This window comes from Pollachius pollachius, assembly GCF_949987615.1.
Source record: "Pollachius pollachius genome assembly, chromosome: 3".
Lineage (NCBI taxonomy): Eukaryota > Metazoa > Chordata > Actinopteri > Gadiformes > Gadidae > Pollachius > Pollachius pollachius.
This window is the reverse complement of record NC_136936.1, coordinates 51,170,786-51,197,869: the sequence shown is the minus strand read 5'-3', so window position 1 is coordinate 51,197,869 and position 27,084 is coordinate 51,170,786. Positions and strand designations below refer to the sequence as shown.

Sequence of the window (27,084 nt, the reverse complement as noted above, 5' to 3'; positions counted from 1 at the left end):
AAAATCAAGATTAGAAATAAATGTGACATTATTCCGACGGAAACTGGCCTTTTGAGATATATTTCAGCCCTTAAAAATGAAAATGAAAAGTCAGACAATGCCCCCCCCCTCCCCCTGTGTGCTACCCGCAGGCTCCGACGTGTACACTGGTGCAGTTATTAAACACAGCGGCGTGTAGGGATGAGACGGCATCGGCAGACAGCATCTGGAGGTAAGGTTAGAGGAACCGACATAGCAACAGCCTCCATGCTCCGGTTCTGTGTGACAGCGCCGTCCGTCGCCTGATCTGCTCCCCTATTGGCTGATACAGTCATCCATTTCACCCCTGCCACGCCCCTCGCCTCTGTCGCTCTCGCGGCGTCAGACCTTTGAAGTCCTGGGGGCGGGGCTAAGCAAATAACGCCATGTGTTCCTTAAGAGTCGTGTCGTCATTGGTGTAAAACGTCATACTCCACGCCCATGTGTGAGGGAGTCCCTCTGATTGGCTGGATGGACCTCCCCCGCTCCCCCCCTGCGTCCGAACCCTGCTCCTATTCTCCACCGCAGACTAGTGCGTTTGCGTAACTCCGCGGCCCCATGTGTCCGGGATCCACCGCCTCCCCGCCCGCTACGCAGACGGCGTACCGACCCTCTGGAGCGACAAAGACAGCCAGGATCCGACCTATGGGCGAAAAATAAAACCAGAAGATCAGAATCTCCGCTCCCACGGCCGAACATCGGACTCCCTGCGGCGCGGCGAGGCTCCGAGGCCCGGTGGAAGGTTTACGCAGCGCGGAGCCGCCACTCCGTCCGCGGTGGAGAGATTGGGCAATCGGTCGATTCTCCGTTGAATCGTCAGTAGGGTGAAGCGAGGAGCCGCCATGGCAGTCGGATCCCTGAGCCTCCACATCGGGATATGAAGAGGAGCTAGGCCCACAGGACTCCCGACCACCACCTCGTTTATTTCCGCAGAGGAACCGCGTCGGGTCGCCGAGCTCTGCGACGCGTCGGCCGCCATCTAGAACCACATTGCAGGCGGTTCGCTCCGGGGGACCCAGCAGGGAGAGGCCAGATCAGGACTATTTCAGTCGAAGACGTGTAGCGGCCCGTGGAGGACGTCGAGGAGCAGAAAGGAGGAGATGCTGTGATTGTCAGTTTATAGACCGAACCTCCACCGGATAACGGAGCTTTCCTTCTTTTTGCCCTTTTTGAATTGTGTTTAATTCAAGAACTGTGATCCCTTTGGATGAGAAGGATCTGTCCGTCCGCCCACCCTGCCATCTAGACAGCCACGGTCCGCACCGAGATACCCCGAGGATCGGATCATGTCCGGCCGGCCCAGGACCACCTCCTTCGCGGAGAGCTGCAAGCCCGTGCCGCAGCCCTCGGCGTTCGGCAGCATGAAAGTCAGCAGTAAGTATGGCCCTGTGCTTATGGGCCCGTGCTTCTACCACCAATCACCGACTAGCAAGCCCGGGTCGCCTTCGCTTAGGCCCGACAGGCTGCACATCTGCAGCGAGTCACTGTGGGAGGGCCCGGGCTAAGAGGGCCTGGCCCGGGTTAAGTGGGCCTGGCCCGGACTAGGAGGGCTACTGTGGGTCATATGTAGCTCTGACACTGAGGTGACCGGGGCTGTAGTAACACCCTGCCTCCTGTGAGGTGGGACCGCGTCTCTCTCTGCGCTGGGCGGGCGCCAGGGGAGCAGGCCCCGCTAGAGGGGATAGAGCTGGCACCGAGTCAAGCCGGGATCCGGGCGGGCTCTGCGGCCGAGGTCCGGGGCGATCGGGGGTTATTTCTGAGCGGTAGCTGGGCATGAGTCCGCCCTGCAGCGGGAGTCGGAAGCACACGAGCGATGGATCCTCGTAATCGGGCTATTACGCAATGGTCAAGCGCAAGGTGCGCCCGTTCCCTGAACGTGACGCGGTCCAAACGGCCGTGGTCACGGAGAGTTCAGGTTCGGAGTCCTTTTCGAAGAAGAAAAGCAGGGATCTGACGTCGCGACTACTGCGGAGTGTGTGTGAGAGTGTGTCACGGGGTGTCATGTTCTCAAAGCCACCGAGCCGCCTTCCAGGAGGGGTTGGTGGGCTGCAGTAGATACGCGGGCCACGCGTTACACCGACACTACGCTCACTACCCCCGGGCCTAGCCCGCGAGAACCCCTTATGTTTCATCCCCGTACACTGCGTCTGGTCCCCGGCGTGTGGAGCTCCTCTGACAGGAGGCTACACATGTAATGTTGTATAATCTGATGCTCTTCAGGCCTACAGCCTCGCATGTTGTATGCTCTGTAGGCCTCCAGCCTCACGTCACATCCCCGCTGTAACGGCGCATGACCTGCTACTTCTGCTCCACGTCGTTTGGCGCAAACGGGGGCTTCCTGGCTGAGGATCGGCCGCTTAGCGTGAGCGTGTGATCGATCGCTGTAATGGGCTGAGATCGGGATGTCGAGGCACCTGAGAGTGAAAGTGGAGACTGTTGAAGACGTGGCTGATTGCAGCATGCCGTGGTTGTAAACTCTTGATGGGTGATGCCTGATGACACACACACACACACACACACACACACACACACACACACACACACACACACACACACACACACACACACACACACACACACACACACACACTATTAAAATGAGCACGTTACCTTATCTTTTGATTGTATTTAAATCATGCTGGAAGTGATGTGTTGAGGACACGATACTTTATGGGTGCTATGTCGTTCACCTTTTGGACTTTATACTAATCTAACACTAATGACTTCATGGATTCCCAGCATCGATAGAAGGAGCCGTCTCCCCAGGTCGGACCAACGATGATGATACTGTTGGACTGTACACACCAAATTATTATGGCAGCTCAAATATTTGCAGCCTCCCACTTAAGACCTCATTCTGTCGTATCTCCTGATGGGCGCTGACTCTGGAAGACAGCGCTGGGACCCCTGGGGACAGGCCTGCCTGCAGGTTGGGCGGGGGTAGGGGTAAGGGGTAAGGGGGTAGGAGGGGTAGTAGGGCTGGGGTAGGAGGCTAGGGGGTCTGGGGTAGGAGGGTAGGAGGGCTGCGTTCAGTAGCAAATCTTGTTGTAATGAAGCGAGAGACGGCCTGCCAGCCAGACGCATACCCCGCCTCCTGGGTGGAATCACTGCAGTACCGCTGGAGGTAACGGCTCTGGGTTGTGCTATTACATACACTGGTCAGATTGAGTCGTTAAACGCTGTGCTCGTTAAGGGCTGGACGTCTAAAGCCGTGTGTGTATGTGTGTGTGTGTGTACTAGTTTACCTCAACACTAGTTACTACACCCCTAGAAACAAACACCAGCAGAAATCCGCTGCACCTTTTTATTTTTTCAACTCCTTTATGCAATGCCTTGTTTTCCAGCCTGAGCCACGTGCACGCACACACGTGCACACTCACACACGCGTGGAGATCTGGCCAGTGATCTGAAGCAGCTGTAGCCAATGTCTATGATCCTAGAGGGAACACTAGTGCCCCTCCCACACACACACACACACACGGACACACACACACACACAGCACATGGACCCTTGTATTTGTGTCTTTGGACAGGCAGCTGGCCAAGAACAATGAGTGGCTTGTTTAGCATTTCAAAGATAGTGGTCCCTCTCTCCCCCATTCTCTCCCTCTCTCCCCCTCTCTGACTCCCTCTTTTCTCTGTTAAATGTTGCCAATAATGATGGAAAAACAACGTGCTCACTGACTCCGAATGAAACCAACAAGAGGAAGCTGATCAGTCTGCTTTGATGAGCGGTTCTGATTGGCTCTGCCTCTGTTGGAGAACCCCCCCCCCCCCCACCCAACCTTCCGGCTCAGGAGGTAGAGCCGGAAGGTTGCTGGTTCCATCCCCGGCTCCTCCTAGCTGTGTCGAGGTGAGCAAGAAGCCTCCCCCTGACTGCTCCTGACGAGCCTGCTGTCGCCCTGCGTGGCTGACTCCGCCGTCGGTGTGTGAATGTGTGAATGTGTGCATGAATGGGTGAATGTGAGGCAGTGTTGTAAGGCGCTTTGAGTGGCCGCTGGTTAGAACGGCGCTGTGTAAATGCAGTCTGTTCTCTCTACCCGACGGTGTAGTCTACAGACGGGTGTGTGGGGGTGCCTCCTGTGTGGAGGTCCCCCCCTGCGTCTGAAGGTAACCCGTTCCTCATACAGCTCAAGCTGTCCCCAGCCTGTGTCTCCCCCCCCCCCCCCCCCCCCCCCCGTTAAAGGCGTCCTCTGACATCCTGGAGCATCGATCGCCCCTCGGTATCGATCCTGCCGTAGCAGCAGGGCGTGTGTCACTAATCGCCGGGGAAAGGTCTGCTAATGGTTGTGTCGGTTACGTTTGAACTCAAGTGTTTGACTCTGAATAAAACCGACGTCTGACATCAGCGTTAAGGGGAAAACTTACGGTCCTCTGTATTGGGAAAAATATGTTGCTGGTCAAGACACATTTTGAGATGACTGAACACCGTCTGATGTTTATAAAGAGTCTGTGTGCGCACTGGACGTGTGTTTGTGGGTACTGTACGTGTGTATTGTAAGTGTGTGTACTGTACGTGTCTGCGTACTGTACGTGTGCGCGTACTGTACGTGTGTGCGTACTGTACGTGTGTGTGTGTACTGTGTGTACTGTGTGTGTGTCTGTACTGTATGTGTGCCTGTACTGTACGTGTGTGTACTGTACGTGTGTGCGTACTGTATGTGTGTACTGTACGTGTGTGTGTACTGAACGTGTGTGTGCGTTCTGTACAGTGGCATAATGTACAGGCTACACATGAGTGCGCATGTTTCAACTTTTCTCACGGTTTGAGGAAGTACTGAGACGAGGGAGCAGGAATCCGTGGGCGGATCTCTCTCTCTCTCTCTCTCTCTCTCTTCCCCCCTTGCCTGTGGCCGTTTCCTCCCCCCCCCCCTCTCTATTTCGGTCTCCTCTGCGATCGCCTTCCGTCCGCCCGCTGTAATCCAGTCTCCTAGTCCCTACACCCTTGTTCCCTTCACCCTCGGCCCTTGATCCCGCCCACGAGTGCCTCTGCTGTGATTGGCTCCCTCCCTCGTCACTCAGCAGGACCAACACTCACAGCGGGCTGAGAATAGCCCGTCTGGGTGAGGCTCGGTGTGTGGGCCGGTACGTGCGCGGTGGGAAACGTGCACGGTGGATACACTACAATGCGCGGAGAGGTGTACGTGAGCGGTGGGGACTTGTGTGGGCGGGAGACCCCCCACCCCCCCGGGGCAGGCTGAACCCTGGACCCGGCTGGAGGGTCTCCGGCTGTGAACCGGACCACCTGGGAACCTGTTCTACTCTCCTCTCTACCCAGGGGTCCTGGATAGTATCGGGTAGCGAATCTGATGCCTCCCGTAACGCGGCGGGGTACGGCGCCGTGACAACGGCCCACGGACTAACAGGCCAACCACTAACACGCTAACATGTTAGCCTGGTAGCGTGCTAGCCTGTTGGCGTGCTAGCCTGTAGGCGTGCTAGCCTGTTGGCGTGCTAGCCTGTGGGCGTGCTAGCCTGTGGTCGTGCTAGCCTGTTGGCGTGCTAGCCTGTGGGCGTGCTAGCCTGTGGGCGTGCTAGCCTGTTGGCGTGCTAGCCTGTGGGCGTGCTAGCCTGTGGGTGTGCTAGCCTGTGGGCGTGCTAGCCTGTGGGCGTGCTAGCCTGTTGGCGTGCTAGCCTGTGGGCGTGCTAGCCTGTGGGCGTGCTAGCCTGTTGGCGTGCTAGCCTGTGGGCGTGCTAGCCTGTAGGCGTGCTAGCCTGTTGGCGTGCTAGCCTGTTGGCGTGCTAGCCTGTAGGCGTGCTAGCCTGTTGGCGTGCTAGCCTGTAGGCGTGCTAGCCTGTTGGCGTGCTAGCCTGTTGGCGTGCTAGCCTGTAGGCGTGCTAGCCTGTTGGCGTGCTAGCCTGTGGGCGTGCTAGCCTGTGGGCGTGCTAGCCTGTTAGCTTGCTCTTGAGGAACGCAGTCTCCGCTTATCTTTAACACCCGCTGCTCTGGACTTTAACCCCAGAGACGCTACGTCACGGGGGGACAGGAAGGCCAGGAGGGTGGGTGGAGCACCCCCTGGTGTGTTGGTGGAGGTGGAGAGCCGGGTGGGGGTCAGACTTCGTGCGGTCTTTGGTTTTAATGTTTCGGAGTCACATCCGGTTAGACTCTGGAACCAGACTATGTTCCCTAAATCAGCCTGACCTGAACCTTCTGGCCCTCGGTGGACCGTCTCCAGAGGTACATCTGATTGAACTAAGGTTCTATGAGCCTCCGCCCAGGTTCTTTATGTCGGACCAATCACTGCTGCTCCCCGACTCAAGGTGCTCTGTGTGCAAATCACAACTGTGCTAAAGATTTGCTTCTTTTTTTTCTCTTTCGTCCCTCATTTCTTCACAACACTCCCTCCTCCTCTAACTTCTCCCTCCGATCCTTCTCTTCCTGCTCTCTCTCACCCCCTCGGCTCTCTCTCCTCTCTCTGTCTCCTTCTCTGTGTCTGTCTCTCTCCTTCTCTCTCTGGCGCTCTCGTCTCTCTCTCTCTCTCTCTGTCTCTCTCCTCTCTCTGTCTCTGTCTCTCTCCTTTCTCTCTCTTTCTGTCTCTCTCCTTCTCTCTCTGTCTCTCTCCTCTCTCTCTCTCCTTCTGTCTCTGTCTCTCTCCTTCTCTCTCTGTCTCTCTCCTCTCTCTCTCTCCTTCTATCTCTGTCTCTCTCCTTCTCTCTCTGTCTCTCTCCTCTCTCTCTCTCCTTCTGTCTCTGTCTCTCTCCTTCTCTCTCTGTCTCTCTCCTCTCTCTCTCTCCTTCTGTCTCTGTCTCCTTCTCTGTCTCTCTTACTTGCTGTGTGTCTCTCCCCCTCTCGCTCTCCTCTCTCTCCTTCTGTCTCTGTCTCTCGCCCTCCCTTTCCCTCCAGGAGATAAGGACGGGGGGAAGGTGACCACGGTGGTGGCCACGCCGGGCCAGGGCCCCGACCGCTCCCAGGAGGTGAGCTACACGGACACCAAGGTGATCGGCAACGGCTCCTTCGGCGTAGTCTACCAGGCCAAGCTCTGCGACTCAGAGGAGATGGTGGCCATCAAGAAGGTCCTGCAGGACAAGAGGTTCAAGGTGAGGGGGCGCGCGCACACACACACACACTGTGTGTACTTATGTGTGTGTATTGTACCGTGTGTACATTGTGCACGTGCGTACTGTATGTGTGCGTACTGTACGTCTGTGTGTGCGTACTGTACGTGTGTTGTGTATTGTACGAGCCTCACAATGTGAGGGAACACACACACACACACTACCATGTTTCACATGCACAGTGTGTGGTTCACACACACACAGCTATGTGACGTGGAGCAGACCGCTCCACGTCTCTCTGGCCGTCAGACGTCTCGCTCGGAGGCTCCTCCTCCAGATGAACGATGGCCGTAGTGAGAGGATGGAAAGTCTGCTGGCTATCGGGACCCCCCCCCCGCAAGAAGTCAGGGGGAGAGACAGGGGGAGGGGAGGGAGAGAGACAGACAGAGTGGGGGAGAGAGAGACAGAGTGGGGGAGAGAGACACAGACAGAGGGGGAGAGACGCTGGGAGGGGAGAGAGACACAGACAGTGGGGGAGAGAGAGACACAGACAGTGGGGGAGAGACGCTGGGAGGGGAGAGAGACACAGACAGTGGGGGAGAGAGAGAAACAGACAGTGGGGGAGAGACGTCGGGTGGGGAGGGAGGGAGACACAGACAGTGGGGGAGAGAGAGACACAGACAGTGGGGGAGAGAGAGACACAGACAGTGGGGGAGAGACGTTGGGAGGGGAGGGAGGGAGACACAGACAGTGGGGGAGAGAGAGACACAGACAGTGGGGGAGAGAGAGACACAGACAGTGGGGGAGAGACGCTGGGAGGGGAGAGAGACACAGACAGTGGGGGAGAGAGAGACACAGACAGTGGGGGAGAGACGCTGGCAGGGGAGAGAGACACAGACAGTGGGGGAGAGAGAGAAACAGACAGTGGGGGAGAGACGTTGGGTGGGGAGGGAGGGAGACACAGACAGTGGGGGAGAGACGTTGGGAGGGGAGGGAGGGAGACACAGACAGTGGGGGAGAGAGAGACACAGACAGTGGGGGAGAGGCATTGGGAGGGGAAGGAGGGAGACACAGACAGTGGGGGAGGGAGGGCTACAAAGAAGGCGTTATTCAAAGGGAGCGACTCTGCCAGCAGCCGTTTGTATGATGATGTCATGAAGGCACAACTCTTCTCTGTCGGGGGAACGTGTCGCCCCATTGGCTGAGGTTCAGGCCCTCTCGCCCAATGGGCCGCTGGTTCCACCGTTTGAAATGGCTTTTGTAAATGGCTCAGTTCAGATATGACCTAGCTATGAATTCACCCTGAATGATATTGGTGTTCTCTTTTTATGAGCATGCTTACGACAACACCGGCTCCTCAGGGTAATGTTGGGAGGCGGGGCTTTGAGAGGCAGAGAGGCGTCGTCACAGGACGCCCGGGCAGCCAATAGGATGTCCCGGTGCTTCTTCGATGAGGTCATTCACATCGTGTAATCCTCCATGACTTTTATCCTCACATTTTGCCTTGTGTCCCCCCCGCTCGTCCCTCCCTCCTCCCATCTCCTTCCCTCCCTCCCTCCCTCTCTCCTCCCTCCCTCCTTCCTCTCTCTCTCCCTCCCATCTCCTCCCTCCCTCCTTCCTCTCTCTCTCCCTCCCATCTCCTCCCCCCCTACCACTCCTCCCTCCCTCTCTCCTCCCTCCCTCTCACCATCTCCTCCCTCCCTCCTTCCTCTCTCTCACCCTCCCATCTCCTCCCTCCCTCCTTCCTCTCTCTCTCCCTCCCATCTCCTCCCTCTCTCACCCTCCCATCTCCTCCCTCCCTCCTCCCTCTCTCACCCTCCCATCTCCTCCCTCCCTCCTTCCCTCCTCTCCTCCCCTTTTCTCCTCCTTCCCTCCCTCCCATCTCCTCCCTCCCTCCCCTCCCTCTTCCCCTTGCTCTTCCCCTCCCTCCCTCCTCTCCTCCCCTCTTCTCCTCCCTCCCTCCCTCCCTCTCCTCCCTCCCTCCCTCCTCCTGTTATCCGGTGGACATCTTGCTGCCAGAGTGTAGTGACTGAGTGCTAAGTCTCCTCACATGACTTCACGGCACGGGGCGCGAAATATTGCTCATGCACAGAAACTCGCTCATCCTGTCTCCCCCACTGCAGCCTGGTCCTCCTCCCCCCCTCCCGGTGTGCTCTGTGAGTGTCTGTGAAATGAGCCTCAGGCAGAGAGAGAGAGAGAGAGAGAGAGAGAGAGAGAGAGAGAGAGAGAGAGAGAGAGAGAGAGAGAGAGAGAGAGAGAGAGAGAGAGAGAGAGAGAGAGAGAGAGAGAGAGAGAGAGAGAGAGAGAGAGAGAGAGAGAGAGAGAGAGAGAGAGAGAGAGAGAGAGAGAGAGAGAGAGAGAGAGAGAGATCTTTAAAGATGATCCAAGTGCATTGTGGGATACATCCCCTCTCTTTCTTCTGGGATCATATTTCAGTCCAGGGGAAAATGGATGCTCAGAACAAGACACACAATCGCACACACACTGCAGCGATGGCCGTAGGGCGTTGTCTGCTCGCTGTAACGTCCGGCCTATCTGCCCCCCCCCCCCCCCCCGCCTGGGAACCAGTTGTTTCTAAGTGAGTGAGCTGGGGGGGTGAATCCGCATGTGGCCCCGCTGCTGGGCTGGGGGTCAGGGAGTCTCAGGAGCCGGGCTTCAGACGGGTCACCTCCCACCTGACGGGGGGGGTCGTAGACTGGCCTCGGGACACACACACACACACACACACACACACACACACACACACACACACACACACACACACACACACACACACACACACACACACACACACACACACACACACACACACACACACAGTGTCACGGAGAGGAGGGGCTTGGAGGTTCAGGTCGTCTTCCGCAAAACACTCAAAACTCACCTGTTCAGAGTTCAACTGGACTCTGCATAGCCTCCCCCCTTAACCCCCCCCCCCCCCCCCCAGGCCCCGCCCCCGGACACGCCCTGACCTGCATCCAGGTGGGCGTGGGGGGGTGACATCAGGTCTTCAGTGATTGGCTGCTATTAGCCACAGCCGGTTGTCCCCTCAGGTCTGTTAGGAGTGAGGCGGGTTGCTCTGAGGCAGGAGAGGTTAAGGGTCGTCCAGACGTGGACTCGAGTCCACGGGGGGGGGGGGGGGACTCTCAGGGTCCCACGCCTGCAGCTTCTCTACATTATAACATGAACCTAACATGGCTCCCTCTCGCTCTCTCTCTCCCCCCTCTCTCCCTTTCTCACCCCCAGAACCGCGAGCTGCAGATCATGAAGAAGCTGGACCACTGTAACATCGTCAGGCTTCGCTACTTCTTCTACTCCAGCGGGGACAAGGTCAGTGGGCCACCGCTCCTGGTCGGAGTTCACCTGGACTCTGACCAGCCACCCCCCCCCACCCCTCCTACCTACTGTATGTGGTACGCCCTGGCACTTAATGTGCACACTTATTGTATGTCGTACTTAGTTGTGTGTCATGTCATCCTAGCTATCTCTGTTGTGTACGGGGAATGGGTTAACCTAGTGATAGTTAGTGCTTGGCACTTGGCTCTATGAACATCCTTACTGTACCCGCAGAGATATGTTGTTGTTTCCCCTTCTTCGGACGAATGTACTTATTGTAAGTTGCTTTCGATAAAAGCGTCTGCGAAACGCACTGAATGTAAATCTAAGATGTAAATGCTCCACCTCCCTGCTCCACCTCCCTGCTCCACCTCCCTGCTCCTCCTCCCTGCTCCACCTCCCTGCTCCACCTCCCTGCTCCTCCTCCCTGCTCCTCCTCCCTGCTCCACCTCCCTGCTCCACCTCCCTGCTCCTCCTCCCTGCTCCACCTCCCTGCTCCACCTCCCTGCTCCCCCTCCCTGCTCCACCTCCCTGCTCCACCTCCCTGCTCCCCCTCCCTGCTCCACCTCCCTGCTCCACCTCCCTGCTCCACCTCCCTGCTCCCCCTCCCTGCTCCCCCTCCCTGCTCCACCTCCCTGCTCCACCTCCCTGCTCCCCCTCCCTGCTCCCCCTCTCTGCTCCCCCTCCCTGCTCCCCCTCCCTGCTCCACCTCTCTGCTCCCCCTCCCTGCTCCACCTCTCTGCTCCACCTCCCTGCTCCACCTCCCTGCTCCACCTCCCTGCTCCCCCTCCCTGCTCCCCCTCCCTGCTCCCCCTCCCTGCTCCCCCTCCCTGCTCCACCTCTCTGCTCCCCCTCCCTGCTCCACCTCCCTGCTCCCCCTCCCTGCTCCCCCTCCCTGCTCCCCCTCCCTGCTCCCCCTCCCTGCTCCACCTCTCTGCTCCCCCTCCCTGCTCCACCTCCCTGCTCCCCCTCCCTGCTCCCCCTCCCTGCTCCCCCTCCCTGCTCCCCCTCCCTGCTCCACCTCTCTGCTCCCCCTCCCTGCTCCACCTCCCTGCTCCCCCTCTCTGCTCCCCCTCCCTGCTCCACCTCCCTGCTCCCCCTCCCTGCTCCCCCTCCCTGCTCCCCCTCCCTGCTCCCCCTCCCTGCTCCCCCTCCCTGCTCCCCCTCCCGGCCCCGTCCCCCCCTCCAGTCCCCAGACGTCCTGTTTGTGTCCCACTGACCCGCGGGCCATTAGAGGAACTGTATTTAAACGTTTCAGTAGTTACTCTAAATACACCGTCGGCCGTTTCCACGCATCGCTTCTCATTCCCGGAAATCTGCATCCAGAAAAGACGTGTTGACAATGCAACGCAGTCCAGCTAGCGGTCTGTCTGTCTGCCTGTCTGCCTGTCTGCCTGCCTGCCTGCCTGCCTGCCTGCCTGTCTGCCTGTCTGTCTGTCTGTCTGTCTGTCTGTCTGTCTGTCTGTCTGCCTGTCTGCCTGCCTGCCTGTCTGTCTGCCTGTCTGCCTGTCTGCCTGTCTGCCTGTCTGTCTGCCTGTCTGTCTGTCTTCGCCACTCAGAGGACATGGGCATCAGTGTGTTAATGCCCATGTCCCTTCACACATCCAGCAGGTCTGAACTGTTACTGAAGCACGCGAACAGAACAGCACACAAACGCGCCCCAGACACCTCCCAGTGACCAAAGGAAATAAAGGTTTAATAATAGTACCATATGTGAAGCAACTTCAGATTGGTCACTGTTTGCACGTCCCACTGGATCCCCCTGCCAGGTGTGTGTGTGTGGGGGTCTGTGTGTGTGATGGACCACCTACAGACCCCCACCCTTACATCAGCACAGGGCTCTGAAGTCATGCTAGTGTCCATCCATTCAGAGATGTAGTGCATTATGTTATACAGTCAAGATTCACTGCTTCACAGTTCACCTAGACTCTGCATAACCTCCCCCCTTACCCCCCCACACCCCTTTTACACACTTATTGTATGCTTGTACGTCCTGGCTCTTAAGAATAGTACTTGGCATTGTGTAGCATCTTATCCTAGCTTTTTAGATGTATACGGGGAATGGGTTAACTTAGTGATGGTTAGTACTTGGCACCTTACCGTACCCACAGCGGTATATTGTTGTTTTACCTTCTTCTGACAAATGTGCTTATTCCTAGTTGCTTTGGAAAAAGCGAACGTGAATGAATGCATTATGTCACCTGCATGTTATATTCATCACATGTATGATCATCCCCACATCGTGGCGCTCGTCTGAAAGAACTCTAGCTGCGTCTGTCTACTGGGCAGACTGGGAACACACGCTGACCCCAGTCTGCCTACTGGCCAGACTGGGAACACCCGCAGGCCAGTGTTTCCGCTAGAAAAAATTGGTGCCGGTCATGTGACCTGGAAGATTTCATTTGTTGTTTTTTTTTAACTTCTTTCGATATTTGGCAGCTGTGAAGCGTGCCGCTGCTGACTTAAAGTCAAATGTATCGAGAGTGTCTCTGCTGCTTGCAATGCGCATAAGCCTCGTGACGCTTCCTTCCCCAAGGCGGCTTCGCTGAGCAGTCTTTATCAGAGCTTAGATCGGGCCCAGAAAATCAAGCCCGGCCCGGCCCGGCACATTAACTGTAATTATGAGCCTGAGCCCGATTTCAACCCGACATTTTTTTTTATACATGTGTAACTTGGTACACATTTGTTACTTAAGCCTACTCTGCTAAATATATATGTAAGGAATAATGTATAGAACGGCGGTCATTATCGGGAAAATAAGCCCCTTCTGAAGGGGCTTATTTTCGATAATGACCGAAGACGTTCCATACATTATCCCGCTTATTACACGGCTACTTGCCAAAACGAAAAAATAACTTCACATGATTTCTTTTTACAATTTATTCGTTAGCAGCAGCAATTTGTTGATCAGCAGAGAAATAGTCCGCAGAGACGTTGGCGTTGCTTAGCAACTGAAGACGTTGGGGTTGACAAGTTACCGGACTACTACCCATGTGAACGGCGCGTTCCACCGCATTGAGAAGACCCGTGTTATAAAGGCCTATAATATTTCTGTTTATGGCATAGATTTCTCCTCAGATTAGGCCATTAAAGCAACAATTGATTTTTTTCTAAAAAAACACCAACGCTGGATCAAAGGCCCGGCCTGAGGATAGTAGTGGGAAATATAGGTCAATCAAAACCCTGATTGTTTGACATGAATTGGCTAAACAAATGACCGCTGTAGCATATTTAAACACAATTCAAATTGTGCGGAGAGGATTATTTCCATTGGTCATTCTGACCGGAGAAATTTCGAATATTCGGTCCTCCTCGTTTTTTTCCGGTCAATAAACGGTAATTACCGGACAACGGAAACTCTGCCGCAGGCCCTGATGACCTATTTACCTTCGCAATGGCGACCGGCGGCCATGTGACTGGCTGGCCGCGGGGGGCTGAGGTGCCCCCCCCCTGCATGGGGTCCAGATGGGCTAGGATCAGACCAGCGGCCCCCGGCCGGGACCTGAGACTCCTGGGGGGGTTCTCTGGGGTCCACTGCTCTGGTCTGGGGGTTGACCAGCCTTTGCCTAGCGGGGCCCTAGCAGGGCCCGTCCTGCTGTGTGTGTGTGTCTCCAGTCCAGGCCTGTGTCTCCAGTAGGTGTGTGTGTGTGTGTGTGTGTGTGTGTGTCGGGGGGGGTCTCCAGTAGAGGTGTGTGTGTGTGTGTGTGTGTGTGTGTCTCCAACAGGGGCTTCTAGGTAAAGCAGCCGGCCCTGATATATCCGTCTCCGCCGGCCGCAAGGCGTTCCCGTGGCGACGTCCGGGCGGCGGCATGTCATTCAACGAGCTGACAAATCTGTCAACGGCCCAGGCGTCAAAAATAGCCCCCCTCTGCCCCCCCACAGTGGAGCCCTCCCCCCCCGCCCAGAAAGGCTGAGACGCCAGAACACTGGTGACGCAGCACCCAGTAACACCACCCTGCTGACCCCCCACCCTGCTGACCCCCCACCCTGCTGAACCCCCACCCTGCTGAACCCCCACCCTGCTGAACCCCCACCCTGCTGAACCCCCACCCTGCTGAACCCCCACCCTGCTGGCCGGCTGCCAGGGCCGCTCAGCATGGAGTAATCTGGGTACACTGGGGGTTGGAAACAGTGTGTGTGGGGTGGGGGGGGTTAGCACAGAGCTAATTATAGCCCCACCCAGTGTTCAGGCTTCTTGGAAACTCCAGTGAGTTCTCGTGGGCCTTCCCTCCTTTAGGGCCCCCACTGCTCCCTCCACCCCCCCGTATCCTGTTTCCTGAGAGGAGGCTCAGCCTGCTGGCTGATCTGCATGGGGGGTCCACAGTGGGCATGGGGGCAGGAGAGGGAGTGAGATCATGGAAGAGGACACCGGAGGAGGTGTCTGCTACCAGGGAGGGTGGTGTCACTGTGATGAAGAGGGACGCGTGTGATGAAGAGGAGGAGGAGGTTGGCTGGTAACCGGAAGGCCGCTAGTTCGATCCCCGGAGTGTCGCGAGCTGGCTGTCGCCCTGCATGGCTCCGCCGTCGGTGTGTGAATGAATGGGTGAACGGGTGAATGTGGGGCAGTGTTGTAAAGCGCTTTGAGTGGCCACAGGTTGGATGAGCGCCGTCGAGATGAGATGCAGCCCATTCACCGTTTGTTGAAGAAATGGGGCTCATCGGTCAGCGTGGCGGCCATGTGCGGGCTGATGTGCTCCGGTGTGTTCCGAGAGGCGTGCGCCGACAGCTGGAGCGTTTCCTTGGAGCGCCGTGCAGCCGACACGCAGCTGCTGGTCCGACCCCGTCCCCACGAGCTGCCGGGGCTGTTTTTAGGCCGTGCTGACGGCATTGGATGAGGAATGTTCTGGAGCGGCCCTGAGGGCAGAAGTTAAGCTAGGGCACACGGCGCCCACGCTGGATATCGGTTACACACTCCGGACACTCTCCCGGGGGCTGCTCTGACCCCCGGGGAACCCCATTGGGCCACGCATCTCTGGGCCATTCATTAAAGGGCCAATTAGATGGCATGGGGAGGGGGGAGGGGGGGGGGGGGGGGGGGGGGGGTGTCAGTAGCCAATCAAATCCCTGCCTTGCTCAGCGGTTGGTTGAAAGCCAAGGAAGTGAGTCATCACTGTTGCTAGGCTAAATATAGCAAACGGAGTAAGCACTCTGACACGCTCAATCAGGTGTGTGTGTGTGTGTGTGTGTGTGTGTGTGTGTGTGTGTGTGTGTGTGTCTGTGTGTGTGCGCGTCCAGCACGTCGCCGGCCCCCACATGTTGTCGTCTCCATGGAGATGATCACAGCCCCAGACCTTAAGGATGTGCTACCCAGAATCATGTGTTTATGTCATTCATGTGTTCATTCGCCCCGCTCCCAGCTCGTTGCGAAGTGGGGTCCCCACGGGCATGAGACGCACACGCACACGCACACGCACACACGCACCAGGGCTGAAGGACGGGATGATGTCACAAATGTGAGCCAATCAGCTTTGTGACGAGCAGGGGGGGTGGGGGTACTAGTCCTCTGGGTGGGGGGGGTGAAGTGGGGGTGGTGGTGTAACGAGGGGCTCCACTTTGTCCAAGGCCTCCCACTCAGACCGCTTGTAAAGGCGTCGCTGACGTCATCGCGCAACGCAGAGGAAGCGGGTGAGGAGCGATGAGGCGGTTGTCATGGAGATCGGGAGCCGTGTGTCACGGGTGTCAGGATGAGGTTATTTTTAATCACTGACCGCGTTTGAATCTTAATATATCTGGAGGACGCTGCCCAAACATCCCAATACGTCTCCCTCAGTGCTGGTGTTGATACCAGGGAAACGTTTATACACTTGGCGTTATCTTTGTGTTGCTGGTGCAAAACTGAAGGTCTCATTGTGTTCGTCTGACTGTTGACTGGAAGTTGTGTAATAACAAAATGTCATTCCTGTTTCCTTTAATATGTAGTACGGCTTGGATACTCTGATCCTAACCCAAAGATCTGTTTAGGATGTGGTCTGTAGCCTAACTGAACCTGGGGGCGGGGGAGGTCCTCACTTTATTAGAGGGTTGGTGTGGGTGCGTGGTGGTCTGGATCCTTGCACACCGCCGCCTCGCTGCCGGAGGGGTCAGCGCGGCGGTGTGAAGGGCCAGGCCTTTTCAAAAGCGGCTGCTGCCGCCGCCGCCAAAAGTTTGAACACGGGGACAGCTGAGCGGCAGGGCAAGATCTGTGGGCGTTCACGTGGGCGCCGACCGTTTCCTGGTCTAACAGCCGCTTCTGGAACCGCCTCCCCTCTGCCGCCCATCCCCCATTGAAATGAACGGAGGCGGAGAGTGACAGCAGCTGGACGGAGTGGTGGTGGTCTGGTGGGCGTCCTCAACACTGTCTCCTCTCCATCCCTCCCCAGAAGGACGAGGTGTACCTGAACCTGGTCCTGGACTACGTCCCCGAGACCGTCTACAGGGTGGCTCGCCACTACAGCCGGGCCAAGCAGACCCTGCCAATGGTCTACGTAAAGGTGTGTGTGTGTGTGTGTGTGTTAGTGGAACAAACCAGTAAAACATATTGCACTGTGTCATGTCCCAGTAGGCCACCACCCAACGCTGGACCTGCTGCCCCTGATGTGGGGCTTTGAACTCACAACCTGCAGATATGATCGGGTAGAGAGTCATTCTGACCCTGTACTGGGTCCTGGTGTCTGATACACCCCTATAACCCACAGTGGTGTCTGATACACCCCTATAACCCACAGTGGGGTCTGATACACCCCTATAACCCACAGTGGGGTCTGATACGCCCCTATAACCCACAGTGGGGTCTGATACGCCCCTATAACTCACAGTGGTGTCTGATACACCCCTATAACCCACAGTGGTGTCTGATACACCCCTATAACCCACAGTGGGGTCTGATACACCCCTATAACCCACAGTGGTGTCTGATACACCCCTATAACCCACAGTGGTGTCTGATACGCCCCTATAACCCACAGTGGTGTCTGATACGCCCCTATAACCCACAGTGGTGTCTGATACGCCCCTATAACCCACAGTGGTGTCTGATACGCCCCTATAACTCACAGTGGTGTCTGATACGCCCCTATAACTCACAGTGGTGTCTGATACGCCCCTATAACCCACAGTGGTGTCTGATACGCCCCTATAACCCACAGTGGGGTCTGATACGCCCCTATAACCCACAGTGGTGTCTGATACACCCCTATAACCCACAGTGGTGTCTGATACACCCCTATAACTCACAGTGGTGTCTGATACACCCCTATAACCCACAGTGGTGTCTGATACACCCCTATAACCCACAGTGGTGTCTGATACGCCCCTATAACCCACAGTGGTGTCTGATACACCCCTATAACCCACAGTGGGGTCTGATACGCCCCTATAACTCACAGTGGTGTCTGATACACCCCTATAACTCACAGTGGTGTCTGATACACCCCTATAACTCACAGTGGTGGCTGATACGCCCCTATAACTCACAGTGGTGTCTGATACGCCCCTATAACTCACAGTGGTGTCTGATACACCCCTATAACCCACAGTGGGGTCTGATACGCCCCTATAACCCACAGTGGTGTCTGATACACCCCTATAACCCACAGTGGTGTCTGATACACCCCTATAACTCACAGTGGTGTCTGATACACCCCTATAACCCACAGTGGTGTCTGATACACCCCTATAACCCACAGTGGTGTCTGATACGCCCCTATAACCCACAGTGGTGTCTGATACACCCCTATAACCCACAGTGGGGTCTGATACGCCCCTATAACTCACAGTGGTGTCTGATACACCCCTATAACTCACAGTGGTGTCTGATACACCCCTATAACTCACAGTGGTGTCTGATACACCCCTATAACTCACAGTGGTGTCTGATACACCCCTATAACTCACAGTGGTGGCTGATACACCCCTATAACCCACAGTGGTGGCTGATACACCCCTATAACTCACAGTGGTGGCTGATACACCCCTATAACTCACAGTGGTGGCTGATACACCCCTATAACTCACAGTGGTGGCTGATACACCCCTATAACCCACAGTATTGTCTGAGTGATGTATCATAATAACCACTATTACTCATTTACTCACACACACTCAGGCTGCTGTTCCTTCCTGTCCATACAGAAACAGGATTAGTGTGGTTCGGGGAGAAAATGTTGATCTGGCTGCTTATTGGGCAGCACTGGAGGAATGTCCCGGTACATACGTTCCCCTTGTGGCCCGTAATCAGATTTGGGTGACGGGTGTTTGTTTAGGGAGCTGTTTATCCACTCTGCTTGTGCAACAGATTTACAGACAGCATATGATCCACCAACAATGTCTCCATGTGGATGACTGATCCACCGCAGAGCCAACAGAATCAGATCTTATAGGCTTTACATATTAGCATCACATTGGATTCCTTCCTGTCCATGAATGCAAGGTTTCAATATCTTTAAAACATTGTATTGCATTAGATCTTTATGGCACAGACCTCTGAACTTAACTTCTATTACCTTAATACCTTCATGCATCTTAACCTGTCACTCTCTTTCTCTGTGTGTGTGTCTGTGTGTGTGTGTGTGTGTGCGTGTGCGTGTCTGCCTGTGTGTGTGTGTGTGTGTGTGCGTAGCTGTACATGTACCAGCTCTTCCGCAGCCTGGCCTACATCCACTCCTTCGGGATCTGTCACCGCGACATCAAGCCCCAGAACCTTCTGCTGGACCCCGAGACAGCCGTGCTCAAGCTCTGTGACTTCGGCAGGTGAGGCTCTCAGCCCCCCCCCCCCGCCCCGTTCCACCGTCATGTCCCGTAACCGTACAACACGTTCTGACCGCGTGTGTGTGTGTGTGTCTGTGTGTGTGTGTGCGTGCGTGCGTGCGTGTGTGTGTGTGTGTGTGTAGTGCTAAGCAGCTGGTCCGTGGAGAGCCCAACGTTTCCTACATCTGCTCCCGCTACTACCGCGCCCCTGAGCTCATCTTCGGCGCCACGGACTACACCTCCAGCATAGGTAGGAAACTACACCCTCCGTAGGAAACTACGCTCTCCTCGTCTCAGAGGGGCATGTCTCGGTAAGAGGGGCGGGCCTCGTCCCAGTGGGGCGTGGCTCCTCCCAGAGGGGCGTGGTGGACGTTGGTCACAAGGTTTCCTTCTCCTCTCCTCTCAGATGTGTGGTCAGCTGGCTGCGTGCTGGCAGAGCTGTTGCTAGGGCAACCCATCTTCCCCGGCGACAGCGGAGTGGACCAACTGGTGGAGATCATCAAGGTACGGGAGGGAGGGGGAGCTCATAAATCGATTGATCAATAAATCAATTGATTTATTGATCCGTCCAAAGTGGGGCGTAGGAGCAGATGTATCCCAGAGAACCTCCCCATATGCCCAGAACATCATGTTTCCTGTCTGTCCCCCCCCCTGCAGGTCCTTGGGACCCCCACACGCGAGCAGATCCGGGAGATGAACCCCAACTACACAGAGTTCAAATTCCCCCAGATCAAGGCACACCCCTGGACTAAGGTGAGTCAACAGGTACAGGAACCCTTTTACTACTCTAAGACCCGCCTGCCTGACCTGTCCCTGTGCACGTCTGTCTGTCTGTCTGTATGTCTCAATCTGTCTGTCTGTCTGTCTGTCTGCACGGTCTGTTTGTCTGTCTGTCTCCATTCGTCTGACTGCATGGTCTGTCTGTGTCTGTCTGTCCACGTTCTGTCTGTCTGCATGATCTGTCTGTGCCTGTAGGCCTGTTTGTCTGTCTGTGCTCGGCCTGTCTTGCTGCCGGTCTGTGCCGTAGCGGCCTTCGTCTGTCCGTCCGTCCGTCCGTCTTCCAGTGTCTGGTTGGATGTGGGGAAACAAAGATGAGCTGAGCAGCCCAGAGTGCCACTAGTCAGGGGTCAGAGGTCAGGGGTCAGTGGACACAGCGCAGCATTGAGGCGGCGGCAGGCCGAGTGGGGACTGAGGCGCTTGTGTACGCGTGGCTCAGAGCCGGCGAGGGAATCCCCCGTCTGGGAGGAGGTGTCTCTACGTCTGGGAATGTAATGAGGCCGCCCGCCATCACAGCCCTCCCTTCATAGTGTCCCGTTGGCCGTTAGCCGTTAGCCGTAGATAGCGAATCGCTACTTCCTCTTTCGTATGGAATGACCAAACAGGCAGCATACCATGTCCCCCCCCCGGCCTGTTGTCATATGGAACAGTCCGTCTTCCTTTCTGCACGGCTGCGCTCCCACTCTCTGCGCTGGCATTGGTCAGAGGCATCGACCAATCAGCCGAGAGCTGTGCCTCTCGGTGGCCTCGTGAGCGCCCCCCTGTGGCCATGCAGAGCGGCTGCAGGCGGTTTGGTTTCCGCCGCCTCCTGCTCTCCTCCTGGCGGGACTCAGAGTCGCCACCAGCCCAGACACACAGGTTTCCATTTGGCTCAGGGAAATGTTGTCACTCCCTTTAGAGGCCAGGGGCCGAAACTTCCTAACTCGAAAATCATATCTTATCTGTTTGGTAACTTTCGTAACAAGGGTTAGGATCGGATTTTGGAAAAAAGTCATTACAGAACGGCCGATCCTAAAGTCAGTGTTCTTATCTTAACTCCAGATAGGAAATGTGTATCACAGGTTCTAGCCCCGCCCACCTGGCCAGTATCACAGGTTCTAGCCCCGCCCACCTGGCCAGCATCACAGGTTCTAGCCTCAGCTAGAACCTGTGATGCTGGCCAGGCCTCCAGAGGGATTTAACCAATCCAGCGGTCCATCCTGCGTTCAGTCCCGCCCCCAGTCCCGCGTTTAGTCCCGCCCTCCCCCAGTCCCGTGGTTAGTCCCGCCCTCCCCCAGTCCCGCGGTTAGTCCCGCCCTCCCCCAGTCCCGCGGTTAGTCCCGCCCTCTCCCAGTCCCGCGGTTAGTCCCGCCCTCCCCCAGTCCCGCGGTTAGTCCCGCCCCCAGTCCCGCCCTCCCCCAGTCCCGCGGTTAGTCCCGCCCCCAGTCCCGCGGTTATTCCCGCGCTCAGCCCCTTGCCCCCCACCCCGCCGCCGGAGCCTTGCCCCCTGCGCCCCCTGGTGGTCACACCCCTGTCCGTGTCCGACTGGTGTGTAGGTGTTCCGGCCCCGTACGCCCCCCGAGGCCATCGCGCTGTGCTCGAGGCTGCTGGAGTACACGCCCACGGCCCGCCTCACCCCGCTGGAGGCCTGCGCCCACTCCTTCTTCGACGAGCTGCGGGACCCCAACGTCAAGCTGCCCAACGGCCGCGAGAAGCCCCACCTCTTCAACTTCACCACCCAGGGTGGGTGTGAGCCGCACTGCATCGCTGCCTTCCCATTCTCGTTCCTCTCACACGTTATAACTGGAAGATAACTGGACTGTTGACATTTCAACTTTGACAATTTTGACAATTCTGTTGCACTTTTGGGTTATTGTTATTATTATTTATTATAAATATATTGATATACCGTAGCATATGGGGGATCTATCTTTATAGTGGGTAATGTATGCTATCAGGTACTTTTATGCCAGTGGTGATGCTCTAAACATAATTTCGTTGTTAACGCTTGTTGAACAAGGACAATAAATAAATCTAATCTAATCTAAGGGTACGGACACGCACAGAGGCAAGGACACACACACAGAGGCACTCACAGACACACACGGCATCCGCCTTCAACTTCACCACCCAGGGCACACACGCAGACGCACACGAAGAGACACACAGACCGATGCACAGACTGAGACACAGACACACACGTACACGCACACGCACAGACACACACACACAAACAGGCACACATGCACACACATGCACACGCAAACACATGCACACACACTGCAGACGCACCCAGATCCCTGTCCTCTGCCCAACACAGGGATGTCGACTGCAGGTGACGATGAGACGATGTCTCACTCACAATGTTCTTCTGAATGACGTTGTCTTTCTTTCTTTATTTCTCTCTCCCCCCCCCCCCACACAGAGCTGTCCAGTAACCCCTCCCTGGCCTCTATCCTCATCCCGGCTCACGCACGCAGCCAGCCCTCCGCCTCCACCCCGACTAACGCCTCCGCCAACACGGGTCAGTACACCGTCAGCCCCCAGGGCAACCCCACCCCCCAGGGCAACCCCACCGCCCAGGGCAACCCCACCCCCCAGGGCAACCCCACCGCCCTGGGCAACCCCATCCCCCAGGGCAACCCCAACCCACAGGGCACCTCCACCTTGGGTTAATGAAAAGTAGCTCTCACTCATTTACAAATGTAAAAAAGGTGAAACAAGCTTGAAGTTTGTGTGTTTGCTAGTTTGGGTTAACCCAGCGATCTGATGGCGCCCTGCGGATCAGCCTGGCCCCAAAGCTGTTCTGGCAGATTCATGAATCCCAGAGTAAAAGTAAAGCTTTGCAATAGCTTGACAATACCACACTGAAAACTGCAACGCAGAACTTTGAAAGGCTCACGCCTCTGTCGAAGCGTCTGCGTGGTCACAGAGTTGGATACAAGGAGTGCTATGAGGGTGGAGGGGTATCTGTAAGGTCAGATACTGAAGCATGTGTTGCAAGATGCAATATTAAGGCTAAGTGTGACAGACATTTTTAAAGGATTTTCTAAATACAATTATTACGGTATTGGCTCAACAACTTCATTACGTTATTGGCAAGTTATAACGTAATTGGCTTTATTACATTACAATTATGACGTTATTGTCAGTTATTACGTTATTGGGTACTACACACGTCCACCACGTGTTGTGAACCTCACCGCGTGTTGTGTATCTTCCCTTGCGTTGTCGTAGTGTTGCTCACCGCGTGTTGTGTACCTTCCCTTGCGTTGTCGTAGTGTTCCTCACCACGTGTTGTGTATCTTCCCTTGCGTTGTCGTAGTGTTGCTCACCGCGTGTTGTGTACCTTCCCTTGCGTTGTCGTAGTGTTGCTCACCACGTGTTGCTCACCACGTGTTGTGTACCTTCCCTTGCGTTGTCGTAGTGTTGCTCACCATGTGTTGTGTACCTTCCCTTGCGTTGTCGTAGTGTTGCTCACCACGTGTTGTGTACCTTCCCTTGCGTTGTCGTAGTGTTGTTCACCGCGTGTTATGTATCTTCCCTTGCGTTGTCGTAGTGTTGCTCACCACGTGTTGTGTACCTTCCCTTGCGTTGTCGTAGTGTTGCTCACCACGTGTTGTGTATCTTCCCTTGCGTTGTCGTAGTGTTGCTCACCACGTGTTGTGTATCTTCCCTTGCGTTGTCGTAGTGTTGCTCACCGCGTGTTGTGTACCTTCCCTTGCGTTGTCGTAGTGTTGCTCACCGCGTGTTGTGTACCTTCCCTTGCGTTGTCGTAGTGTTGCTCACCGCGTGTTGTGTTGTGCTCCTCCCGTCCTGCAGATGGCAGCACGGAGCGCGGTCCGACCACCACCCCCTCCGCCTCCGCCTCCAACGCCACTTCCTGAACTCCGCCCACGCCCCCCACCCTGCCTCTGACCCGGACCGCAGCCCCCCGCCCCCCCTCCCCCCCTCTCAACACATACACACACACACACACACAGACACACACACCCCTCTCCGTCTGCAACGTGATAGGTGGAGGAGGAGGGGTGAGGAGCCATTTTGTTTCGCCCTGACTCCGCCCCACACCTCTCCTCTCCGCCTCCCTGGCAGGAAGTACGAATCCAACGGACACGCCCCCCGCGGAGGAGGACGCAGGAGGGTTCGACAGCTGACCCCCAGCGGCAAGAGCCCCGACGAAACAAACGCACCCATATCAGCCTCTCCCTCCCCCCCCCAACTGTCTGAAGTCACCCCCCCCCATGTAGAAGCTAACTACACGAGGCTAACCATGTGTGTACCGTACACCTGGAGATGTCGCCCCCCCCCCCCCAAACCCTTCTATACTGAATACTATTCTGGCTGTCTCTCTCTCTATTGGCTGTCTCTCTCTCTCTACTCTGCCTCTCATGCCCCCCCCCCCCCCCGGTGTCCTCTGTAATGCATGGCCTGAGTATGGTTAGGATACCCCCCCTCACTCCCCCCCCTCTCCCTACTTCCTCCCCTTCCAACACGCGCCCCGAAACAACCCTATTACACTCACTACCAGGTCGCTAGCACAGCATGAGACACGCACACACGCACACACACACACAGACACACACACAGCAAAATACATATACCCTAGGATATCACATACATGCACGCGATCACATACGTGCAGACACACACACGCACACCCTGGGACGTGTGTGCGGTTCTAGGGCGAGGTGCACATGGTGGAAGCCGACCTGCCTGAGAGACTTTGTGTAGAGAGTTTGTGTATTTTTCTGTGTGTGCACGCAAATTATAATTTTTTGCCCCAGTGTTGTTTTTAAATGTTAGACCAGTTTTATTCCTCCTTGTTTTTAAATTAGTTTTTGTTTTTTTATATCGCTGGGTAAATTCATTATTTCTTTTTGTTTCTGATTGACACGTGCGATTGGACCCGCTTTTGTGTACTTTATGAAGTACACAAATTAATACACACATGCATTTCACACAGACACACACACACAGGCACACACACAGTTTCTATATGACTTTTCCTTATGTATAAAGTATATAAGATATATGTATATTAACTTCAGTGGTTGGATCGTCTAAACTCACGGCAGACCAGCGGCAATATTTGCTGCTGCCTGACAGCCGAGGAGCCGGTGATCGATTCATGTCTCCCCCCCCCTCCCCGGACCGGTCAGACTCCAGAAGTCCTCCCCCCCCCCCCCCCCTCTGTCCTCCCTGATCCACACGTCTGAATCCTAGAGTTAGGGTTACAAGTTCAACAAACGCGTAAACATTTGATCGCATTATCATTTAACCCCCACCACCACCACCGCACCAAATGTCCGCCCAGTCTCGTTAAAGGAGGAGGGAACTCAAACAGCGGACCTGTAGACGTTCAGGAGAGACGTCCTCCCCCGGGTCCTCGTGGTCATTCTCCTCCTTGCTGTGCTGGCAGCGTGTGTACATGCAGTGTGTGCATGCAGTGTGCGTGCGTGCAGTGTGTGTACATGCAGTGTGCGTGCGCAGTGTGTTCATGGTGAGGGAGAAATAGACGAAAAAGAGGAATGAGGCCGAAACGTTTGGTGGATGTCGTAGACGAGGATGACGAGGATGTGTCCTTCGTCCTGCCATGTAGTTCAGCTCCTGTACAGTAGAGGGCAGTAGAGTCACCACAGCTAGTCGTGTCTAGTGGAACTATAGTTTGGAGTGCCTTTGCTTTCATACACCTTCGCCTTGCACACCCCCACCCGCTGCCCCCACCCCCACGTTGGGACTCTCCTCTGGGTGCTGTCCCGTGTAAAACCGTCCCACTGAAACAAACCCCCCTCTGAATGTTCCCGTACCCTATACACACACGCGCACAGGCACACACACAGGCTTGGACACACACACGCATGCACGCACACACACACACACACACACACACACACACACACGTGGTGTTAACGTTGTGGAGACAAGGACATCACGGTGTCCCGGATCTGGTCGTTCTGGGTCCAGTCCAGGACACTCGGTGGTCCTGAGGGGGCGGGGCCTGGTGGTCCTGAAGGGGAGGGGCCTGTCGGCGGTCCTAAGGGGGCAGTCCTGAAGGGGCGGGGCCTGTCGGCGGTCTTGAGGGGGCGGGGCCTGTCGGTCCTGAGGGGGCGGGGCCTGCGGCGGTCCTGAGGGGGAGGAGCCGGGCGGACTCCTACAGAATGGTCTTTCTGTATAGTTTATTTTTTTCTTGTTGGTACTAAACGCCGAACTATTATGTAAATGTTAGGAGACACTTTCCTAGGCAATAAGTTACCATTCTCTCTCTCTTCCTCTATATATATCTCTTTCGTGATGGATGTCATGTTGTTACATTGCCCTCACCCCCCCCCCCTCCTCTGTGATGCTGAGGGGGGGGGGGGCGGTATTCAGTAGCACCTCAACAGGATGGATTCATGTAGCCATTACTTTCTTTTTAGTCCCCGCTTCTTATGTCCAGAAATGTCTGGTTACCCCCCCCCCCCCCACCCTAGGCCTTTGAAACCAAGCCCTCGCCCCCCCCAGGCCTTTGAAGCCACGCCCCCCCTCACCAGGCCTGTTAAGCCACGCCCCCCCCACCAGGCCTGTTAAGCCACGCCCCCAGACCCCAGCCTGGCAGACCGCCGATGTTGAAGCAAAAGGTTACCAAAAAACAGACAAACAAGGGTAGTGGGTTATGTGTGTGTATGTGCGCGTGTGTGTGTGCATCAGAGACACTATTGCATTACACACACTTGTGGCAGAAGAATATGCTAAGTGGGGTTATAGAAAAGAAAACAATGTTAAAACATCCTGTATAACAGTACTACTACTTGAATGCCTCTGTTTGTGACTGAAATTTTTATTTCATTTTATTTTTTGTTTCGTTCTGTGAAGGTATGCTATATGTGCGCCTCTGTAAATATTCCCTCTGCGTGCTCTGAGGAATAGTTCCCTGGTACTGTAATTTGCATTAAATAAAGAGTAGGTTAGCCTGGAAATGATAACGCAGTCGACCGCGGCCTCTTTCTTCAGTCTACCTTCATGCTGCTGTTTCCTGCAACGAGCACCAGAGGGAAGTAAAACTACTTTTTTAAACTAGAGACTGCCGTTGATCGACGTCATAGGGGCAAACGGACCACTGTCAGGTGAGTTTATTTGGCTTTTCGTGACAATGCGAATTAAGCTCTGACACATAACATTACTTTTGTGCTGAAAATTATCAATCTATTTCCTTAGGTGTATGGGGTCAGAACAGTCTCATTAATAATGAATGCACAGAGAAGGATTCACAAATGT

General features: G+C 55.7%; 1 protein-coding gene across 4 annotated transcripts; it reads left to right on the top strand.

Moving 5' to 3' along the window:
* The first annotated feature begins 570 nt into the window (after positions 1 to 570).
* Positions 571 to 25,867, top strand: gsk3ba (glycogen synthase kinase 3 beta-a). 4 transcript variants are annotated; one of them, XM_079733214.1, is made up of 11 exons: positions 571 to 1,392; positions 6,866 to 7,056; positions 10,258 to 10,341; positions 16,707 to 16,817; positions 18,944 to 19,074; positions 19,215 to 19,321; positions 19,478 to 19,575; positions 19,729 to 19,836; positions 21,384 to 21,570; positions 22,253 to 22,351; positions 23,650 to 25,867. In XM_079733214.1, the coding sequence occupies exons 1-11, from the start codon at positions 1,305 to 1,307 to the stop codon at positions 23,712 to 23,714; spliced, it is 1,269 nt and encodes a 422-aa protein (XP_079589340.1). In that variant the 5' UTR covers positions 571 to 1,304; the 3' UTR covers positions 23,715 to 25,867. The 4 variants fall into 4 exon arrangements, with proteins under 4 accessions (XP_079589340.1, XP_079589341.1, XP_079589342.1 ...); XM_079733215.1 differs by having other exon boundaries at positions 6,863 to 7,056; positions 16,710 to 16,817; XM_079733216.1 differs by having other exon boundaries at positions 6,863 to 7,056; positions 19,729 to 19,824.
* The last annotated feature ends 1,217 nt before the right edge of the window (positions 25,868 to 27,084 follow it).

What these genes read in the sequence shown, in the direction of transcription:
- gsk3ba (XM_079733213.1), top strand. Translation starts at nt 1,305, where the DNA reads ATGTCCGGCCGGCCCAGGACCACCTCCTTCGCGGAGAGCTGCAAGCCC. An exon ending in GGACTACACCTCCAGCATAG is followed by an intron (nt 19,322 to 19,477) that starts GTAGGAAACTAC and finishes CTCTCCTCTCAG; the next exon opens with ATGTGTGGTCAGCTGGCTGC. An exon ending in AACTGGTGGAGATCATCAAG is followed by an intron (nt 19,576 to 19,728) that starts GTACGGGAGGGA and finishes CCCCCCCTGCAG; the next exon opens with GTCCTTGGGACCCCCACACG.